At 37.7% G+C, this 23,161-nt stretch overlaps 1 protein-coding gene across 1 annotated transcript; it reads left to right on the top strand.

Moving 5' to 3' along the window:
- Positions 1 to 4,730: 4,730 nt before the first annotated feature.
- LOC122052348 lies at positions 4,731 to 13,854 on the top strand. The gene is made up of 4 exons (XM_042613828.1): positions 4,731 to 5,977; positions 6,061 to 7,479; positions 12,575 to 12,689; positions 13,336 to 13,854. The coding sequence occupies exons 1-4, from the start codon at positions 4,988 to 4,990 to the stop codon at positions 13,542 to 13,544; spliced, it is 2,733 nt and encodes a 910-aa protein (XP_042469762.1). The 5' UTR covers positions 4,731 to 4,987; the 3' UTR covers positions 13,545 to 13,854.
- Positions 13,855 to 23,161: the final 9,307 nt, after the last annotated feature.

Below are 23,161 nucleotides of genomic sequence, written 5' to 3'. Positions count from 1 at the left end.
AACTAAGAAACCATTTGGAAAGCCTATTTGGGTTGAATCACCATTTCAATTAATTCATTTGGATATTTGTGGTCCAATGAATTTACAAGCTAGAAATGGGAGTTCTTATTTCATTACATTTATTAATGACTTCATACATTTTGTTCATGTGTATTTGATTTCTCATAAATTTGAAGCATTAGATTGCTTTATTTGTTACTTGAATGAAGTTGAGAATCAATTGGAATATAAGGTTAAAATCTTATGCACTGACCGTGGAGGTAAATATTTGTTTGATCAGTTCAAGACAATGTACAATGAGAAAGGGATTATTAGACAGCTAACTATCCCTGGAATTCCACAACAAAATAGGGTTGCTGAAAGAAGAAATAGGACTCTTCTTGAAATGGTTAGGTTTATGATGGTACAGACTAATTTGCCAATCTCCTATTGGGAAGATGCATTATTAGTTACGGCCTATATACTTAACAAAGTACCTCAAAGTCAGTTTCATCTACCCCACATAAACGTTGGATAGGCAGAAAGCAGGATTTGAATAATCTGAGGACTTGGGGGTTAGCTGCCTACGTTTATGATAAGACTCACGAATATGAAAAATTAGAACCCAGAGGTAAGAAGTGTATCTTTATAAGGTATTCTGAGACTTCTAAGGATTATGTCTTCATTGGTGAGCGACGAGATTAAACCATCTTTGAAATAGAGTCAAGAGATACTACTTTTTTTAGAAACTGAGTTCTCAACACAAAGTGAAGTTGATAAGACAATTCCTCTATATGAGATAGAGGAGGAGGATAATGCTCATTTATCAACAAATCAGGAGATGTCTGAATCTAGTCAACCTAGTGGGAGTAATTTACCACTCAATGAGTCAATTTCTCAATTGTCTAACCTACGAAGAAGTAGTCATCAGATTATTTCTCAGAGAAGGTTTGACAGTGAGAATGAGCATTGATGATTCTCCCAGTTGACGATGAGGAATGATCTTCCTCAGGGTTGAAGGGTTATTGGGAATAAGTGGATTCTCAAAATAAAGAGGAAAGCAGATGGATCAATTAATCAATACAAAGCTCGATTAGTTGCAAAAGGATATACCCAATTGAAGGGTATTGATTTTGAATAGACTTTCTCCCCAGTTGTAAAATTTGTGTCAATATGTGTCATCCTAACTATAGTAGCACAATTTGACATAGAATTACATCAAATGGATGTAAAAATAGTTTTCCTTAATGGTAATTTTGATGAAGAAATCTATATGGCATAGCTAGAAGGTTACATTGCTAAAGGCCAAGAAAATAGAGTATGTAGACTTAAGAAGTCTATATGGATTAAAGTAAGTATCAAGACAATGAAACATAAGATTTAATGAAGTCATTTTATCTTATGATTTCGAAATGATCAATGAGGATCATTATGTTTACCTAAGAAAAAAAAAAGAAAAGTTTGTCATTATATCATTATATGTTAATGATAAGCTAATAGCTGAAAGTGACATAAAGTGTGTGATAGAAGTCAAATCCTAGCTTTCATCACAATTTAACATAATAGATATGGGAGAAGCAGAGTATATCTTAGGAGTGAAGATCATTAGAGATCGATCAAAAAGGCTTTTGGATTTGTCTCAAGAAGTTTATGTCACTAAGATGCTACAACACTTTCATATGTCAGATTACAACATTAAACAGACATCTATAGCAAGAGGTAATATTTTGAGTAAACGTATGTATCCCAAGACTCCTGAGAAAATAGTTGAAATGAAGAAAAAATCATATGTCAGTGTTATTGGTAGTTTAATGTACATTATGTTGTGTACTCACTCTGATATAAGCTATGCTGTTGGCTTAGTTAGTTATTTCTAATCAAACCCAAGATCAAGACACCGGTAAGCGATAAAGAGGATATTCGGATATCTCAAAGGGACAACAAATTATTATCTCTGTTTCTAAGGATCATATATGAGCCTAAGTTGCTACACAGATGCAGATTGGGTAGGGGACCTTGATGACAGAAAATCCACATCTGGCTATACCTTCTTGCTGAATGGTGACGCCATCCCATGGAATAGCAAAAAAGCAGGCTTGTGTAACCTTGTCGACAATGGAAGCTGAGTTTGTGGCTTGTGCAGCGGCTATACAAGAGGCTGTCTGGTTAAGAAGGTTTTTGAAGCATCTGAAGATTGCTAAGGACAGTGGGAGTCCTATTACAGTGTACTGTGATAGTCAAGCTGCTATAACTTTTTTCAAGGATCCCAAATATCATAGCAAAGACAAGTATATATAAATTAAGTATAATTTTATAAAGGATATTGTTGATAAGAAAAAGATAATTATTAAGTACATCCCTACACTAAATATGTTGGTTGATCCTTTTACTAAGCCATTAACTAAAGAGTCATTTCAAAGATATGTGAAGTCTTTAGGACCTCGAAGAATGTAACTTATTATAAAGATATTTTGATAAATGAAAAATGCCATAATCTATTCAGTGTATATGTCTTGGTCACATTCGAATAAAAGTCTCGATAAGCATGTTGGTAGATTGAGATTGATTCACTCACATGGATAATCATCTCTGTTTGTTAAGTATAAATAGAGGTAAGACTATTGTTTATGAGACAGCTTATGTAGTTGTAAAAAGAGATATACCCATAAGTTATGATCGTCATGATAATTGTGTCAAGATGAGATCATTTATGTAATGATCAGAGTAAATGAACCCACCATTTACTGAATTTGCTTAAGGTCAAATTGGAATTCATTTGTTGAATTCAAGATTAGACATTAGGTATGTCTAGATCGAAATTTGTACGATGTTAAATTTAAAAAAAAAACATGTACTTTTTTTAGTAAAGAGAATAACATCGTAGCATGTGATTCATACCACATGTGCTATGACTCCAAAAAGGGTAGTAGGAGAATGAATCCCTACTTCTCTACTATGTGAGACCTTTGATATTATAAGTTAATCTAAATCTTACCCTAAGTAACTATTTAGTTGTCTACTTGAAGTTCTGATCAGTGTCTGCTACTTTAGCATGTTTCCTATTAGCTATAGGTGATTTGGTCTATGGAGCATAACTAGGAAAGTGACTGAATAAAATGAATAGATTCTAGCTAAAAAGGAAGATTAAGATTGATTTACATCTGTAACATTTATTTACTGGTACTAGTTAAATTTTTAGTTCAGTACATAAAATGTAATTATGAATAATTATATTGCTTGGAGATGTTGAACATACTCTTAACAGAATAGTCATTATGAGGGATTAAAGATGTTTATATTGATGTAAATAATTTAATCTGGGATAAAGATAAGTTTTGGTGTCTCTGATTCGTTCTATAGAGAAGCTATGCAAGGTGTAACAATCTTCTTAGTAATGAATACTCAGTGTGCTTGCAGTCGCACGAACAATTTTTCCTAATGTAGGGAATAATTGTTTTGATTTGATATTTGTGATTAATTAATTGATGCTCTGGTCTTCGTGACTAGATCATCATAAAGTCTATGTGACTTATTTGGTTTTTGTGACCAATTAATGTTTTGCTTTAGTCTTGTGACATTATGATCTTGTAATCTATGTGGCCTACATAGTCTTTGTGGCCATATAACCTTATGGATTGATTTGGACGAGTGAGAGATGTTGGACATTGAGGAGACGAAGGGCGTCGCTTCCCTTTCGTCTCCTTCATTGTTGCAAACGTCAAGGAGACGAAGGGGCGTCCTTTCCCCTTCGTCTTCCTCACTCGGCTTATATAATGATGTGTCCAAGAGTAATCGAAAGGGGAGAAGATGACCAATGTGTGCACAGTAGAGGTAACAATGGCCAAAGGAGAACATCCAGATTAAAGAGATTTGATTTGTGAAATTCGAAGAGCTTTTCAATTTCATTTGTGATCGTTCTTCCGACGTTAGCAATGACTAAGATCATGTAGGAAGCACTATGAGTTGTTACATGCTTTTAGTCTTATGATCCATGTATATTATAGGCAATACTCCTCACTATCATCATCATCAACAGCCCTCTCCCGATTGGGAGAGGCGCCAGCCACCACATCATCTTCCACCGACGTTCCAGCTTCCTGGAGGGGTTGAAACTGACGCCGCAGATCCGCAGTGCTGCTTGTGCACCTTCAACAGCTAGCGGCCATCCTTCTCCGGACAGCATCTCAGGAAAACCGCAACCATCATCTCTATGGAGCTTTGGTATTCCAAGCTCTGAGAGGCAGCCCCTATCCGGAGTTCCCATCATGGCATCCATCGGAATCCTGATAGGGAGTCTTCTTCTCGTGGTTTGTTAAAAAAAGGGCGTCTTTTGAATTTTTTTTTTTCCTCAAAAATGTATGCCTCCATGGGAAGGCAACCCAATCCCAATGAACGGGAAATATCATTTGTTGTAGTCCAAGGACACGTGTCCCTTTCCCGGTCGCTTCTTCTTCCGTGTCTGGACCGGCTCATCCTTTCAGCATCTAGGTGGTCGCTCTATTCAAACTTTGGTAGACGAACCAATCTCGTAAAATGGGACTCAAATTTCGATCAATCGCCAGTCAGACAGGTTGCAGTCTAATCTGCCTCGCGGCGCACCGGAACGGTTCCTCCTCCACAAATCCACCGTCGATTCAGAAACCTCCAACGTGTAAATGGAGCCCGCTCCCCGATCCCCAAACCCTTACCGTCTGATCTCCATCAGATGGCCTCCGTGTCTCGGCGGACGTCATTAAAAGAAGCACGCCCATCCCGCGAAGCAAACCCTAGCTTGCCTCCGCCGACGACCTGAAACGCTTGTAACTGCCGATACAAGACTGGGCAGTGTGGCCTGTTTTGGGGGGGCTTGATTTTGGGAGGGAAGTCAAAAAGTCGCTGCTCGTATCGCGATTCGTATAAAATCTGTGGCATATCGAGTGAAACTCTGAATCTGGTCGCCATGTCAACTTGAAAGGGCGATCCTGTTAGATGATGAAGGCGTTTCACGCCGGTTCAGATGATGGTAGTGATGGAACGTCGTACGTGGCCGGAGATCCATAGGGCTGCACCGAGGAAGTTGTACGGGGCAGCGGAGGCAGAGATCGGGTCTCGGGTGTTTCCCTTGCCGGCTCCGCCGGTTCCGTCCATGCCCTCAGTGGGGACCCGTCGATCGACGAGGGTGTTCGTTCCCAAAATATCCTCTGGAGTGGCGGATGTCAATGCCAGCGGACGCAGGGGCTCCAGGGTCCTCCGATCTGGGAAGCGGCTTGCGGTTAACAAGAGCACGGATGGGTGGCAGGAGGATTTTGGCAGCGGCGGAGCGCCCTTGCTCCTTTGGGGGAAGGTGGAAGAGGGGGACAGGAACCGCCTTGGATTTTCCGCTGAGTGCGAGGAGCAGGAAGCACAGATGACTAATGGTGTTGTGGTTGAGAGTGTGTCACAGAAGTTAGATGATCCAGAGGAAAATCTTGAATCTTTGCAAGCCAAAAAGTATGCAATTGTTTATGAGCGTAAGAGGCAGAGACAACTCTCAGATAGTGCGGCATCATCATCTTCTTCTGTCGCTGATGCGACTTCTCATATGAATAGAAGGTTTGGAATTGTGTATGTGCCTAAACGACACAGGAAGAAATCAAAGGTGACACCTTTGCCGCAAACAATCGAGCAAACTGCAGCAATTTTTGGCGTGGATTTTGGGTTGGCGTCAAGGAAACCAGTGGTTTTGAGAAGGGGGTTGAGAATTTCAACTTTGGCAGAGAATTTTGCAAAGAAGGTTGGCATTAGAGAAAACAGCTTGCACACTGGCGTCACTGATCCTGTGGTGCTCTTGCTTATTGCTGAATCCTCTCATGCTAATTATTCACATTTGATTTCAAGACTCATCATCTGCATGCTTAAATGGATGAGGGGAACTACTGCACCACTCGTGGAACTTGTTGCCTTCATATTCTCTGGGTCATTTGCTAGTATTTTCTCTGAGCAAGGAGTACATATATTACCTCTCAGGGGGCGACGTGATGTAAGTTTTACCCTAAACTTTCACTTATTTTTCTTATATATTATGGCCTTAAATGTTCTAATTGTTACTTTCTTCCCTTTCAGAATGTTGTTTTCACAACTCCCAGGTTTTGTAGGATATATGATATTAAACAGTCTATACCAATAATCTGGCTTGACTATTTGGCACTAGCCTCATTCTTTAGGAGTTTGCATGTCAGTATGCTTCTACGTTCCCTTTATTTGCCTCACTTCATTTTGAGATATTTAAAGTGCTCCCATCTTATCCCTTCTGCTGCTGCCATTTGCCAAGGAAATGATTCTATTGCTCGTGCGAAAGAAGATTCTTTGGGAATTGTATTCTCTGGGACTAGTGTCATGCAGAGTCCTGAGAAAAGTGTTAATCATGATGCTTATACATCAGGTTCACAAAATGCAATTACATTGTCAGGTTTCAGTAAGCATAGCAAGAAGAGAAGCTTCTCTAGGTATCTCAGAAGTCGGAACTTGGCTTTAATGAGAATGCAAGCTGGTCCACAGTTTTCAAGGCAGTCCAAGTTGAATGACAGTGGTGCTACCTTTGAAGGGAAACAGGAAGGCCTCCAGGCAGTTATGAAACCTGTCTCTATTGAAATACCTGATCATGGTGTTGAGGACTTGCTCAGTTTCATAGATGAGAGTGATGCCTCTACTCCCCTCAGTGTTCCGAGACACAGGAAATCTGTCAAGAAGAGCCCCATGGAGCAGAACAAGGAACTGAAATACGCTTTAGCAGAGGTGAAGCAGAACATAGACTCTGTGCATTGCCGTGCAAATGTCCTAGTCACTGATGTTGACAGGTGTTGGAGAGAAGAAGGTTTTGAGGTCATGTTGGAGTTATTAGGCTCTCAGGAATGGGCTATAGCAGTTAAGTTTCAGGGTGAAGCAATGTATCTTCACAAATCTTTGGACATAAGGCCATGTGTTGTTAATCGGTTCACCCATGCTTATATGTGGGCTGGAGATTATAGGTGGAAGCTTGAATTTTTGGACAGGTGGGATTGGCTTGTATTCAAGGAATTGCAAATGGAGTGTTGTGAGCGCAACCTTCAAGAGTCTTCGTCTAGGATGATTCCAGTGCCTGTGTTCGAGGAGGTCTCTGGCTATGAGGAAGGTTCTGATGCAAATTTTTCACGACCTGATGTGTATATCAAAATTGAGGACGATGAAGTACAACGAGCTATATCGAGCAAAGTAGCTAGGTATGATATGGATTCTGGTGATGAGCAGTGGTTGACCAAGCATAATTCAAGTATTCAACATGCAAATGTTGGTCCAGATAATGATATTTCAGTAGATGAATTTGAGAAAATAATTTATGCAATGGAGAAGGATTCATACAGAAATGTGGATGATGTATTTGATAAAGAAAAGGCACTAAATCATTATCAGCATTTTGGAAAGAGAGAGAGGTTGCTTTCTATTTATGATTATTGGACAAGAAAGAGAAGCAAAAATCATTCTGCTTTGGTTAGAGAATTTCAGGTATTTTTCTATTCTTACTTTTTGGCATTTCTTGTCTCTTTTGATAATGTAAAATGATGTCAAAGAAATAGAATGGGATTGTTGGTCCTACTCCTACCTGTTCCTGATCAAGATTTGAATTTATGATGTGGTAAACCTATTGGTCCGTGATCACATCAGTATGGTTTTGGTGTCTGCCGTGCTGATTTGTTGGTTTGGCTGACACATGGTATCATGAGTTATTCTTTTGTTTTCTATTACTTAATGATATCAAAATTCAAGTAGCAACAATAATATGAATCAAACAGTTAAACACGTCTAAATTGAGCATAATTTTTAAAAAAATGTTATTGACTGGCTAAATGTTGGCCTATTGTGGACCAGCCATCCTTCATCTTCATCCTACATGGGCCTGCTAGTAATATCAAGGCCAATCATCATATGCAGTTGCTTTAAAATTTGGTGTTCAATCCTCACATTTTTTATTTAGGTTTCCTAGGTAAGATGTTGTCACCCTCTGTAGCCAATATTTAGTGTGTAATTCATAGTTCTCAAAATTGGTTGATACTGAATTGTTGTTCGACAAAGGCTGATCTGGTCTTTCGCTAAGTTTAAAGATAGCAGAGATTCAAAGAAATTAATTACGAATGAGTTAACTCCACTAAAAAAACAAAGGTTAAATTGATTCAAAATTTGTCAAATCTTGAGTAAAAAAGAATGGAATAGTTTGAATTTTGATCAAACTAAATTGAATTTAACAAACTCAGACAAATCTAACCAAATCTTTCTTTATTGTTTCTTGAAAATTAGTAAAGATATACAGAATAGTTAGATAGTCCTTAATGTTAGGACCCTTGTGATAAATTGTCAAAAAGCTAAAGGGTCAAGGGCAGAGGTGAATGACAGTTCTTTCTGTAATTAGCACTTAAATACTTGCTAATAGCTTTGTGAGGTCAATTAAACAAAAGTATGCAGTAGAAATAAACAAAGGAAGAATACAAACTCTAACACAATGCATATACATGCTTCGGAACCATCGATTCTATTTCACGGCTTATGACCCTTCAATGAATCACTCTCGAAAGCCCCCACTAACTTTTCTCCTTTTTGGACTACTTCCAAAGGTGGAGAAACTTCTTACAAACTCTTATAAGATGAATATAATGGAGCTTAAAATAATAGGGAACAATAGGCTTAATTGGACAAGAACATAAGTTGTGAACCTTAGCTCCAAATTATCTCTCGGGCCCCTTTAAGTTTCAAACATATTCAACTGACCTTTGTTGTCTTGTTGTTGTATTGTTGATCAGTTGATGAAATTCCACTATTAGTTGACTGATGCATTATAGCTATTATGTCATTAGATTGTTGTGGTGCAGCTCCAGAAGATTAACGACTCTTTCTAGTTTTTCTTTTGTAGCATTAGTTGTCTGGAAGTTGTCATCAGTCAAGATTGATCCCAGATCTGTCGATTTTCCAATTGATGCAGCCACAAGTAGAAACATTAGTTGATTTGCCAATGCAACCACCATCAATATCTTATCAGTCGATTAACACCAGATTTAACCACAAACTAAAATATTTGTTTGCTAGCTAGCTGATTAACCTTTATTTTAATATTTAACTTTCTCATTTTTTTTATTTTAATATTTATATTCAAATTTCTTGGACCTAGAATAATTGGAAAAGCACAATATAATATAAAGAATTAAATAATAGTAAACTCTTAAATTAAATAGAATTTTAGTGATGTACTTCTCTTCCCTTTCTTCGATGGTGCACTCTCTCTATGTTAAAGCATTCTTATACATCCATCCATGAAACATCCTTTTAGAGACAAGGTTCAAGAGACAAGGTTCTTTAACTTCTTTAATCGACTTATCATAAAATTCATATTGACAAGCAAATCAGATCAGATGGATCTCCTTTTTCTTCTTGTATTTTTTTTTTTTTGGTCTTAACTCTAGCTGAAGATAAAACTTTTTACCAGTACAAAAGCATTTAGTCATCCCAAATGGTTTCATTTTAGAATCGAGGTACTTGAGTGTGGTCCAATTCTTTTCACATCTTATAAGACTACATGTTAAGCTATGAACAAAATACAAATCTTCATAGCTCACAACATACCTCTCCATAGCTCTCTCATCATAAAGATGAATGAAACAAACTAAATAAGAAACCAAAAAATAATTTATTCTCACACCTATCTTTAAATAATTTGTTGTGCTTGGTTATTTTTTGGCTTTGCCTTTTGTTGCTATCACCATATTTCGTGTCAAATATCCCTTTGCTTCTCTTGCTTCTTTGAGTTCACCCGCACTGTCTTGAGGATGCTAATTTAAACCTTTACATCAAGAGGAAAGTTTGAATCATAATGAAACTAAAGTTGTGATATTAAACCACTTATATACTTATACATCATGTAGCCGACTCCACCTAGTGGGATAAGGCTTGATTGTTATTATTATTGTATATACTTATACCTCATGTATCAAAAATATAATGGCGCCATAGAAAAATTATGAAGTAGCATTCAATTAAATTCATACCGAGGGTTAAGGCAATAAACCCATGCATGCTAGGGTCTATGAAGTTGTAAATCCCATCCAGTGTTCATAATCTTTCAGATCCTTTGATATGTACTCTCAATCCTTCTAAATTTCTTTTTGCGATTCAATACTTATATCTATCCATTGCTTTGTGAATATAGCCCATGACTAGTGTCATATCACCATCCATAAGATGAAACACTTTCACTAGTGGAGTCACACACAAACAAAACTCCATCTACTTCTAAAATTGTGAATCACACTTGTACTTTCTTCCCTTCAAATTGATTGTGAAATAACTTGTAACCTGAGCTTCAGAAGCTAACATGAATCTGACTGCATATTTCTTCTCCAACATCATTTTCAGTGTCAAATATGTGATAACAAATATAAAGGCTGTAAGCCTCTTCAATTCATCTCCCTTAGTAAATCATCTACATAAATTGAGGACTAAAGTATTACTATAAATAATGACTTGCTTCTATAGGTCTTTTGCGATACTATCATTAAAAAAAGGAATTTTACCAATGTCGGCAAGAACTAAATCTGAACAATGCATCACACTAGGTGATCAAAATAACTTTGTGCTGCTTTTAATAATTGTCTAGCTTCCATGTAGTTAGATGTATCATCCATTAGAACTTGGACAAAATTTTCTTCACCTATTTCATACACTTATGTATCAAGTAACTCAAGTGTTTTCTTTTACATTGTTAATTGCATCTGACATGTAATAGATTTTAGAAACACTGTGCCACTGGACTATTAACCATAAAATTGGTGAGAGTGCCCTCTACTACCAAATCATCCATCAGATACATTAGTGCACCTAGTCTTACTCTGCTCAGTCAATTTTATACTTTTGAAGATAGGATCAAATATGTTACTCTTGTGTGACAAAAAGGCGATTCGCTCACTTCTAGTGCCCTTGCCAACCCGTCCCTAGGCTAACACGGAGGAGGTAAATCATGAGTGACTACTAGCCATTAGTGCAAGTGGTCAAGACATGGAGGAAAGTATGCTCGGACACGCCAAGTTTCGACTCTAAGACCTCATGTGACAACACTCTATGCCTCAACCACCGCATCGCCCTGAGGGGACCTATCAAATATGTTACTTTGCTTCATGATAAGTAGGTTGCTTCAAACCTTGATCATATTCTTGAACAAACTTCAACATTTATAGAAATAGAGGGCTGTTTACTAAATTGAGCGACAAGACAGTACCATAAATGCATTTGCAAATATCCTGTCTCTTTTCTTTAAAATTTGATTGATTGCTATTTGCTTTGCTTTTCCAACTTACCTAAAGCACAAATAATCCATTTGTCCCATCATCTCTTTAGTTGTAGCATTGTTTTATTCATCAAAGTGATCTTGAGAAGATCCTGCTCTTCCTCATGTCACACAAAATCTTCAAAATCCTGTCACACAAAATATGCAAAATCTGTATGGACTTGTTTTTTACACCCTTCAAAACTTTTGAACGAGCTTCTACCTCTTGTCGTGTGCCAGCTAGATGATTTCTCATTCAAAAAGACCACTGCAATACTCATTCCTACAACGATTACATTCCAATAGCATTTAGTTCCCTTCATCAAGTGCAATGTTCCCATGTCACCTCAACCTTCTGCTTCTTTCAAGCCATTCACTATCATAATTTAAACAATATATTAAAAATAGAGAAATAGTCAAACTAAAACCTTTTTGAGAAAGTTTGTTTCTAGTCAAAATCAAATATTTAATTACTTGTTAATTATTATCAGTATTTGGATTCTTGAAAGAGGCAAAGAGGATTCTCTATCCACAGACATGGCCGGCGGGGAGATTGAGCCTTAATATGGTTTTTGACATAGTTCCTTGAAATCCATTGAATTATGATAAGGGGTTCTCGGAGATTTTAGGTTGATTGTTTGGCATAAACATGGTTTGAATTATCTGTTTGGCAGATAGACACGAATAATTGTGCATATGTACACATTGGAATTACTCAAAATCAGAACATTTTGCCTTCCAAAATTGTATAGCATGGCCATGTACTCTTCTACAGAACTTTGTTGTTGGGCAACTAATTTGTGTGCATTTGTTTTTTTAGTGTGCTTCTTGCCTTTATAGTTTTCAGCAGTCTTCTCTCTCATTGCGTCACAACAGTTTTGATGATTTCCGATGCTTGTAATGGTCTCTTATTTTGAAATAATTGATCCCACCCAAATGTTAGTTGCTGGAAGAGATTTGTCTCAATTGCTAATTTCTGTTTTGATTATAAGAGAAATAATTGGATCATCACTATTTTACTTAAGTTGCATGGGGAATTATTTATTTATCTTTTTATAAAAAAGGATTCTATTTCTGGATAGGTGGAACATGCTAAATTAGTAATATGTTTCGGAAGGCAGTAAGCTACAGTACTTTATAAAAAGTTTACTGCTTGTTTTTTCCCCTTCATCTTTTCTGTTTTTGGTAAGATTGTACTTTTTTTGCTGTTTACCAGTCTTGCATACTGCTTCAAGGTCATGATTTTGATGCTTAGCTATTATCTAAATCTTGTGTTCCCTGCATTTTGTACAGGGTCAACCTTTAAGGCCAGCACAGTTTATACATAAGCCTGTTCTCCGCAAAAAGAGATCACTCAAGAGGAAACGGAGTCAGACAATAAAAACAAAGTCAGAGGTTTTAGAACAAGGTTTTTTTTTTTTGCATATTACTACTTTGTTTTGCTCTTTGATATGTTTAATGATGTTGAATATGGAGATAGTAGACTCTGGATTCCAGCTTAATGTCTATGAGGATTATAACTCTAGTTATATGGATCTCTTGCTATATTTTTTTGGTAATCCAGGTCTTATGATCATGGATCTATCGCTATTGCTACTGCTGAATGTGGTGTTAGTTTTATTTGGTGCTTATTTCTCACAATTAGTGATTAGTGTGATTAGTAGGATTTTGTGAAATGCACAAACACATTGTTGCTGCTGCTGTTGCTACGTTCATCATAAATCTTTTTTGTAGTATAACTGAAAATTTGTGAAAGCTAGGCCCTATATATTTCTGTAAATTAACCTTACAACCACAACTTATCCCTAAGCCATGTGTTATCAGGTGGCTCACAAGCCTTTTGAAACTTGCTCTTCAAGGGTTAAGTTTGATGCTTCAACTCCTCACTTTTTTATTATACTCACAAACCTCACAATGTTAATATTTTTAGTTATAGATACAGCACTCTCTTGTGTGGCAAAAGGATGTGGTTGCATTTGAAATTTTGAAGCCATTGCCAGCTTAATTCTTTTATGCTTTAAATAAATGACTAGTACATTATCTAATGGTTGCAGTACATGATGGGGCTTTGAGGAGAGTTCATGAAGCAGAAAATGCTGCAAAAAGGGCTTCAGAGTTTGCTCTCCAATTGCGAAGTAGAGCTCAAATCTTGATGTCGAATGCTGAGCTTGCAATGTACAAATCAGTTATGGTTCTAAGAATTGCAGACTTCATCGAAGCTACTTCAGAAAGCAAAGATCCTGCTTCAGTGATTTTGGACTGAGTCGAAGAATTCAAGCTCAGATTATCTACAATTTGCCGTGTTGTCAGTGACTCTTGGTTCAGGGGTCATCCTTGATTTCCAGAGATTGTTTGGTGGCGCCGAAAACAGTCAATTTCTTTGATATTCCTTTTATGGTTTTTGGTGTGCTGCTTGATGTTTCACTGGTTGTATGTGATTGGTGGGTTACTCCTGAAGCCATTTTTGCGACCGGTTCCCAGAATTTAGGCGTCCGGTCAAACTATAAACTCATGTATAAAAACAGTTGGTAGACTGTAAATGGTATCAGTATCACACTGTACATATCTTGTCATTCTCGGAGGGCTTGATCATAGTCTGAAGGCGGGCATGTCGAGCCACTTGAAAAAAATGACCGAGACAAGTGCTTACCATCTTGCGCTTATTTCTTTCCTAATGCTTACATTTTATCAAATTCAGTTAAACTTTGAAGAACGTAGTTCGTGGGCAAATAAATGCAATGTGGTTGTGCCCCGGATGAAAGTGAATACCAAATCTATCTGACAGATATTCTAAAGAGTAACTTTTACGCCATTAATCACAACTAAGCATATGCATAAGAAGCTGGTGGTTCATACCAAGGTAGAAGTTATTTGCTGTCGATTGAAAATTGTCAGACTTATGTTATGTGCAGATGAGTTGATTCTGCATGGGCATTTTGTAATTTTGTATTCAGTTTGTCTATTGCTTTTTAGAGTCTATGATTTGTGTCTAATGCTCTTTATACTCTATAATTTATCTTCCTGCTCCATGTGTGGAAGATCCATTTATCTTTATGAAAAAAAAATTGAAGTATTTTTGTGGATGAAGCGCTCACGATAACTCGGCGTGCCCATATTGCATGGAAAGAACAAGGGTTTCATGCTTTAGCTAAGGACTCATGGTTCGACCGGCAACATCAATTCTTATCTTTGAATTATCCTTGTCGAAAATTGAAATTTATTTTTTTGGCAGCTTTAAATATCGGATGGTCATGTTTAATGTCATTTGTAAAATATCAATCCACTCTGGTATTATCAATGATAAATATGAAGTCGTCTTACGTGTTGGTATATTTATATAATTATTTATTTTAAAATCCAGTTAGTATTTATATAATTATTTATTTTAATAGATTTTAGGATTAATTTTAAATAAGTATAACTGTAATGTTTTTATTTTTAAAAAATAACATCTTATAGAGTCTGACTGTAACATCTCGATAAATATCATTATATTTCTAGAATTTAAGTGTAGTGTTAAATATGCAAAAGTTTGTATTAAAGGGTCCAATTGTAACGTATCAGCAAAGACTGTTACATCTCCATGAAACTTTGGTGCAGTATTAAATAGACAAGAGTTCTCACACCATAGGTTGGATAAGAACAAATATGATAAGAAAACTAATGATTTAATATTTAAATTATGGAATATAGGAACCCTCACTGGTAAATCAATGGAGGTAGTAGATACGATGATTAAGAGAAGAATTAATATTTTGTGTGTACACGAGACAAAATGGATAGGTAATAATGCAAAGATAATAGAGAACTCAGGTTTTAAGTTATGGTACACTAGAAAGAGTAAAGCAAGAAATGGAGCGAGTATTATTGTAGATAATTCATTAAAGGATGAAGTTGTAAGATTAGTTAGAAAGGGGATAAAATTATAGTCCTTAAGATAATAATGGTAAAAGAAACTATGAACATAATTAACATATATGCATCGTAAATAGGATTAAGTGAAGCTACCAAATCAAAGTTTTGGGACGACTTATATGAGATATTATAAAATATTCCACCAAATGAAATGATTTTAATAGGAGGTAATCTAAATAGGCATGTTAGAGTGAAAAATGAAGAATATGAAAGGGTATATGGGAGTTATTGATTTAGAACAAGAAGTGAGGAAGGGAAAATTATATTAGATTTTGCGGTAGCATATGATCTTATATTAGCTAATATATTTTTTTAAGAAAAGAGAAGAACACTTAGTCACGTTCAAAAATATGAATAATAAATTACAAATTGATTTTCTTATGGTTAGGAAGAAGGATAGAAAGCTTTGTAAAGATTACAAAGTTATCCCGGGAGAGAGCTTAACTACCCAACATATATTATTAGTGTTGAATATACGCCTCAAATATAGTATTAATAGAAAAAAAAATATATACGACTCCTAAAATTAAGTGGTGGAAGTTAAAGGATGAGATGCAAAATATAATTAAGGAGAAGGTAGAAATATAAGCATTAAGTGTAATATATGATGACTCTAATACAACATGGGATAAGATGATATCAAAGTTGAAAATACTAGCTAAGAGTGTATTCGGCGAGTCAAAGGGACATGCACCATTAAGTAAAAAATCTTGGTGGTGGAATGAGAAAGTAAAAGAGAAAATGAAGGAAAAAATGAATAGTTTATAAGGAATTACATATTTGTAAGAACGAGAAAAACTTAAAAAATATACAATAGCCAAGAAAGAAGCTAAGAAAGTAGTGAGTGAAGTAAATAATGAAATTTTCGAAGGATTATATCAAAAATTAGATACAAAAGACATGGAAAGAGATATTTATAAAATAGCTAAAATGAGAAAAAGGAAGTAAAGGGATCTTATCCAAATAAAATGTATTAAAAATGAATGTAATAGGATATTAGTAAACGATGAAAAAATAAAAGAGCGGTGGAAGAGGTATTTTCATTAATTTTTTAATGAAGATTTAGGTGACAACTTAACTTAGGTAATTTAAGTAGGTCAAATAAACATATAAATTTAATTTTTTATCATAGAATTTAAACTTCAGAAGTAGAACAAACTTTAAATAGGATGCACAATGAAAAAATAGTTGGATCAGATGATATTCCGATAGAAGTATGGAAGTGTCTAGGGAAACAACATATTGAATGTCTTACAAAATTATTTAACATGATATTAAAAGCGACCGAGCAATAAATGCGGGGCACAACGATGAGTGAGACGTGAGGGACGAGTTCCGAGCAAAGCGAAAAGTGAGGCAAGAGTAGTGAGTGTCGGGCAGAGCGGCGATTGAGACGCGAATGGTGAGTGAGGGACAAAGTGGCAAGTGAGTCGCGAACAATGAGTGTCGGACAGAGCGGCGAGTGGAGTGTGATGAGTGCTAACCGACTAGTAGTTGATCGTGAGAGCTTGACCGGGAGGTCGTTGGTCGTGAGCGAGAGTTTGGAGGCGTGAGAGGATGCTCACTTATAACTCGCACTGTGGCGAGAGTCTGGAGTCTCGACCGAGAGGTCGTTGGTCGTGAGAGCAAGCTCACTTATAACTCGCACTGGGGTGAGAGTTTGGAGGTGTGAGAGCATGCTCACTTATAACTCGCACTAGGGCGAGATTCTGGAGGCGTGAGAGCAAACTCACTTATAACTCGTACTGGGGCGAGAGTCTGGAGGCGTGAGAGCAAACTTACTTATAACTCGCACCAGGGCGAGAGTCTGGAGTCCTGACCGAGAGGTTGTTAGTCGTAAGAGTAAGCTCACTTATAACTCGCACTGGGGTGAGAGTCTGGAGGCGTGAGAGCAAGCTCACTTATAACTCGCGCTGGGGTGAGAGTCTAGAAGCGTGAGAGAAAGCTCACTTATAACTCGCACTGGGGCAAGAGTCTGGAATATCGACCGAGAGGTCGTTGGTCGTGAGAGAATACTCACTTATAACTTGTACTAGGGTGAGAGTTTGGAAGCGTGAGAGCATGCTCACTTATAACTCGCACTAGGGCGAGAGTCTAGAAGCGTGAGAGCATGCTCACTTATAACTCGCGCTGAAATGAGAGTCTGAAATACCGACCGAGAGGTCGTTGGTTGTGAGAGCAAGCTCACTTATAACTCGTACTGGGGCGAGAGTCTGGAAGCGTGAGAGCAAGCTCACTTATAACTCGCGCTGGGACTAGAGTCTGGAAGCGTAAGAGCAAGCTCACTTATAACTCGCGCTGGGACGAGAATCTGGAAGCGTGAGAGCAAGTTCACTTATAACCCGTACTGGGGTGAGAGTCTGGAATATCAGCCGGGAGGCGATACGAAGACTAGACCTGGAATGGCTCGGAAGGTCTAACTAGGACCCGGTCTGGAGATTTGCCCGGGAATTAGATCTAGAGATCTACCCAAGAATTTGATCTGGAGATCTGCCCAAGAGTTTGGTCTGGAGATCTGCCCAAAAATTGATCTAAAAGTCTGACTAAGAAGCAATCTGAAGGCCTGACCAGGAATTGATTTGGAGGTCTGACCAGGAATTGATCTAGAGGTCTGACCAAGACTTGATCTGGAGACCTGACCAGGAATTGATATGGAGGTTTGACCAAGACTTGATCTAGAGACCTTACCAGGAATTGACCTGGAGGTTTGACCAAGACTTGATTTGGAGACCTGACCAGGAATTAGTCTGGAAGCCCGACCAGGAATTGGTCTAGAAGCTTGACAGAGAATTGGTTTGGAAGCTCAACCAAGAATTGGTCTGGGAGCCCGACCGAGAGATCGTTAATGATACTCTGATCCGAGACTGGTGGTGATACTCTGGTCCGAGACCAGTGACAATAGCTCAACCCCGAATGGAGGAGGTGAAGCCCTGAAGTCTATAAAAGCGGAGCCCGTAGCAATATGAGGGAGGAGAGCCTTTATCATACCTGATCACAGAGTGGTGTCGACTGACTGAGGATCTGTCTCGATCCCTCAACTCCAAAATGCTCGTGAAGTCGGGGAGAGAACTAGTGTCGATCCCGTGACTCCCAAATATCCACGGAGTCAGGGAGAATAATCTAAGCCTTGATCGTCAAAGAAAGTGAAGCTCATAGCCATATAAGGGAGCAGAGTCCTTAGCATTAGGAGAAAGTAGAGTACTGTGGGTGAAAGGAGCATATCCTGTAGATATAAGAGAATGCAAAGTAGGTGGAGGATGTAGAGCATATAACAATAATAGAGTACAACGCCTATAGCAGTAAGAGGATGCAGAGCCCCATGTTGAAGGGTGTAGAGCCTGTAGTAGTAAGAGGATGCAGAGCCCTATGGTGAAGGGTGCAGAGCCTGTAGTAGTAAGAGGATGCAGAGCTCCATGGTGAAGGGTGCAGAGCCTGTAACACACCTGACTGAGGAGCTGGGCCCCTAGTCCCTAATCGGAAAGAAATGCCCCTAGCCTATAATCAAAGAGTGAGGCCCCTAGATCATGATCGGGAAACTGTACTGCGAGTCACTAATCGGGAAGTTGTGCCCCTAGTGTATGAGCGGGAAGTTGTGCCCCTAATGTCTGATCGGGGAGCTTGGCCCCTAGTGTCCGATCAGAAATCGAAGGTATTAGTCTTTGATCAAGAAACTAGGATCTTACTCTCTTATCAGAGAGCTATAGCAACCCCTATAATCATAAAAAGGGAGCAGAGCCTATAACATACCTGATCGAGGAGCCGTGCCAACTGGCTAAGGGTTTGTCTCGGTCCCTTGACTCCCGAATACCCATGGAGTCAGGGAAAAAATATAATGGAAAAACTAACCGTCGGTCAACTGAAGCTCCAACTCAATCCCTCGACTCCCGAATACTCGTGGAGTCAGGGTAGAAGATAATATGTTCGTTGGGATCTTCTGGGATTGTGATAATGGCAGAGAACCCCCCGATGTCGTCCATCTTCACGTTTCAGAATAGGTGGAGAAGATTCCCACAGACGACGCCAAATTGATATTGTCCGGAATCTAAGTCAGATGAACTGTCGGGTGAGGTGGATAGAATATTGACTGAGTTGCGATGTCCCAGAGGGAGTATGCTGAGATGACTTCTATGTTGACTAAGTCGTCAGAAGTCCTCTGGTCAACGCTACCTGCAGCCAGTGACTGGGTTGCCCCGGTCCTTGGTACCCCGAAGTTCGAGGCAGATCTAGCGAATATATGAGTAACATGTTTATAATATAATAATGAGATAAATGAGGGGCGAGTACAGAAAACGTACCCTGGCCCAGGGGCACCCTCGGATGGGATGTTGGTCTAGTTGTCGTGACCCAGAAGCGTAGATGGATAAGCCGGATGAAGAGTTAGATCTGATGAAGCGGAGCCGGATGCGTCACGGAGCTAGAAGCGACGACACGAAACCAAATGCGACTTGGCACGTAGGCCGAGCTAAAACTGTTGAGATGTATACTAAAAGCCTAGTTTTTTGTATGAACATTTATTTTGAAATAAGAATCACATTGGTCAAATGTCTGTATTTATGTTAAATGCAGTTGTCCATTTAATTTATATTGTAGATAACATGGCGTTTGGTGTGACACAGAAGATCATGTTATCAGTTCCTTATAAATTATAAATAATAGCTCACAACCAAGATGGAATGAGACAAACCATTGGAGTGGTTGTAGTGTAATTTGGTATTAGTTTATCTTAACTATAAAATTACACTAGTACACTATGTGTGTATTGAGTAGGGCCATTTGAGGTTGTTTCTTTTTACACTGACTACATAAAAGAACAAAACCTCTGTTATTATGGATGTGCGTACTCTTAATCCCGATATAATAACAAGCATGTATACTTAGTATTTATTTCTTTGATTTATAAATGGGTGAGATTTAGTTCATTAAATCAATAGGCCCGATAAGTTGGAAAATAATATTATTTATATGGTGTGTTGTTGATTATAGGAGAAAACTATATCCTAGTAATCTAGGTTGATGATGCCCCCTTGAGGAGCTTATAAAGATTGTCATGTAAACCCGGCAGGTGGACTTAGTCCGACATGACAATGAAGTTGAGTGGTACTACTCTTGGAGCTAAATATTAATTAAGTGAGTTGTCAGTAACTCATTTAATTAGTGGACATTCGATATCTTAAACGCAGGGAGATTAATGCACTCATAATAAGAAGGAGCCCATAATATAATTTGGGATTGGTGCGGTAGTGTAATAATAACTCTTTAGTGGTATGAGTTATTATTGATGAACTTGAGTTGAGTGTTCGGGGCGAACACAGGAAGCTCAAGCTCATCGGGAGACTAAAACCAATTTCTACTCTCGGTCCCTGTTGTAGCCTCTATAAATCCTTGTATCCATAAAGTCCACTTCTTACCCAAGTAATGGGTCGGTCACATCCTTGGTTGGTGCAAGGGGGTCACCCAAGCATGAGCTTGGAAGCCAAGAGGTGGCCGGGCAAGCTTGGTGCCTAAGCTAGGGGTCGGTCACTAGAAAAGGAAAAGGAAGTTTTATTTTTAAAACAAAATTTTGTTAAAATTTTTCTTTATTTGTAGTTATCTACAATGGTTAAAAGAAAGATTTTATTTTGTTAAAATCTTTCCTTATTTGTAGTTATCTACAATGGTTAAAAGAGAGATTTTATTTTGTTAAAATCTTTCCTTTTTGTAGTTATCTACAATAGTTAAAAGAAAGATTTTAATTTCCTTTTATAGTCATCCTCATGGTTTTAAAATCTTTCCTTTTATAGCTTTCTACAAAAGATTAAAGAGATATTTTAATTTTATTAAAATCTTTCCTTATTTGTAGTTATCTATAATGTTTAAATGAGATATTTTAATTTTTGATAAAACTTTCTTTTTTTGTAACCATGATTTAAAAAGAGAAATTTTAATTAATCTTTCTTTTTTTGTAGTTGTCTACCTGTTTTAAAAGAGAGAGATTAATTTTTAAAACTTTTCTTTATTGCCATGTACAATAGGAAATTTAAAAAGAGAGGGATTTTAATTGTTTTAAATCTTTCCTTTTTGCTTTTGTGTGGCCGACCATGTATTGTTTAAGAGGAAGTTTTAATTTTTTGTTTTAAAACTTTCCTTTTTAGTCATTAGCAAGGATTAAAAGGAAGTTTTAATTTTGTTTTAAAACTTTCCTTTTTTACCTTGAGCAAGGATTATAAAAGAGAGAGAGAGAGGGAGCCTTCATGATAACATAACCTTAGTTTCCTCTCTTGATCCTTGTGTGGTCGGCCCTTGCTTCTTCCCTTGCTCCTTATTTCTTTCTCTCAAGGTCGGCGGCACATCAAGAAGTTCCTTTTCTTTGGTGGCCAGATACTTGGAAGAGAAGAAGAAGAGAAAGGAAGTTTCCTATTTTGGCATCCTTGGTGGCACGAGAGTCTTGGAGGAGAAGAAAGCTTAGGTGGATTTCATCTTGGTAAATCGTCACCCACACGACGTCCAAGAGGAGGAGAGGAATACAACAGAAGATCAAGAGGTCTTTAGCTACAAAGAAAGGTATAACTAATTAATTGTTTCCGCTTTAAATTAATTAGTTAGTTTTCTTTGTATAGATTCTGAAATACCAACACAAGAGACAATCGGTTTTAGGTTATCAATTTTATTTTTCGATTTCATGTTTCGATATTGTGTTTCTATTGAGGTCTCTGTAGTTAAACCTAGTTTATTGTAAAAAGTTAAATATCCGATTTCTTTGAAAGGCTTTGTCTAGGAAGTGGTAGATGATCCCATACCCAAGAAGACCTAGTCCCTCGTTATGTTTAACCTGGAAGCCGATCTTTGAAATAGATATTAATTAACTTCTATAATATGGTTTAACTTATGAAAAATACATCGGTTAAACTTTGAGTAAAAATGTTAAGTATCGTTTCCAATCCAAATTTAACTTCTAAAGGATAATTTGGATTAATAATGTTAAGCATCGTTTGCAATCCAAATTTTAACTTCAGTAGAGCACATGGGTAGCTAGGATAGTTCTATGCTTGTACAAATTTTTGTATAGGGGAACTAGAACGGTATTCCGAATAGCAACCAACAAAAATATTGGCACACAGGTCGGGATAAGACATCAGTACGCAGGCTGGGATAAAATATTGACACCTAGGCCGAGATACAAAATGACACGAAGGCCGGAACCTAAAACATCACACAGGTCAAATGGTAGTAACGACATGAGGTCTGGATACGACAAATCAGATCAGAACACAATAGCAATGAGGGCTCGGAGGCCCGATCCACAGCAAAGGCTCAAAGCATTAAGGGAGTGCACATCCATGGAAGCTAGAAGGCCCGACCGATGCCGAAATTGTACAACTTTGGCAGATTCGTACCGATAGCGAAGGTTCGGCACCGGATCATTGATGGAGGTCGCTAGCCAGGACGACTCAGAATGGAAAATGTCTGTTAGTTAGAGCCCTAAAGCCAATCATTTGATGATTGTATGGACTTATGTATATCATATTCTTGTATATGAATAAAGGCATTTGTTTGGTTATTATACTTATTTGTATTAGTGCCAAATAGACTAAGTATAATAGCGTCCTTGAGTAGAAGGTTCATACCTATATCAATCGATTAGTTGAATCGATAGTGAGATGATATAGGGAACACTACTCTAAATCATTCCTAGTCGAGTATTAACATTCAGGGACAATGTTAATACAATAAGACTAGCATGTAGGTCAGCTCGATGACTTGATTTCACAAGTCATGGATATAGAGATATCAAGCTGACACATGGGTATGCATTAGAGAATGCATACTGAATGACCCGCCATGAGAAAGTATCATGGATCGTTATATGAGTGTCATATACTTTCTCATGTGGCTATTAGTATGACTATTAGTCCTTAGACCTGAAGTCACCATGGATCCCTACATAAGGAGTTATGTACTTTGGTTTCGTCAAACGTCACCCGTAAT

Source organism: Zingiber officinale, chromosome 3A, assembly GCF_018446385.1.
Source record: "Zingiber officinale cultivar Zhangliang chromosome 3A, Zo_v1.1, whole genome shotgun sequence".
NCBI lineage: Eukaryota > Viridiplantae > Streptophyta > Magnoliopsida > Zingiberales > Zingiberaceae > Zingiber > Zingiber officinale.
Note: the sequence above shows the minus strand (reverse complement) of the source record. Positions and strands in the feature narration are given on the sequence as shown.

Coding starts and splice junctions, on each gene's coding strand:
- LOC122052348 (XM_042613828.1), top strand. CDS start 4,988: ATGGAACGTCGTACGTGGCCGGAGATCCATAGGGCTGCACCGAGGAAG. Junction 5,978..6,060: donor CTCTCAGGGGGCGACGTGAT/GTAAGTTTTACC, acceptor CTTCCCTTTCAG/AATGTTGTTTTCACAACTCC. Junction 7,480..12,574: donor CTTTGGTTAGAGAATTTCAG/GTATTTTTCTAT, acceptor CATTTTGTACAG/GGTCAACCTTTAAGGCCAGC.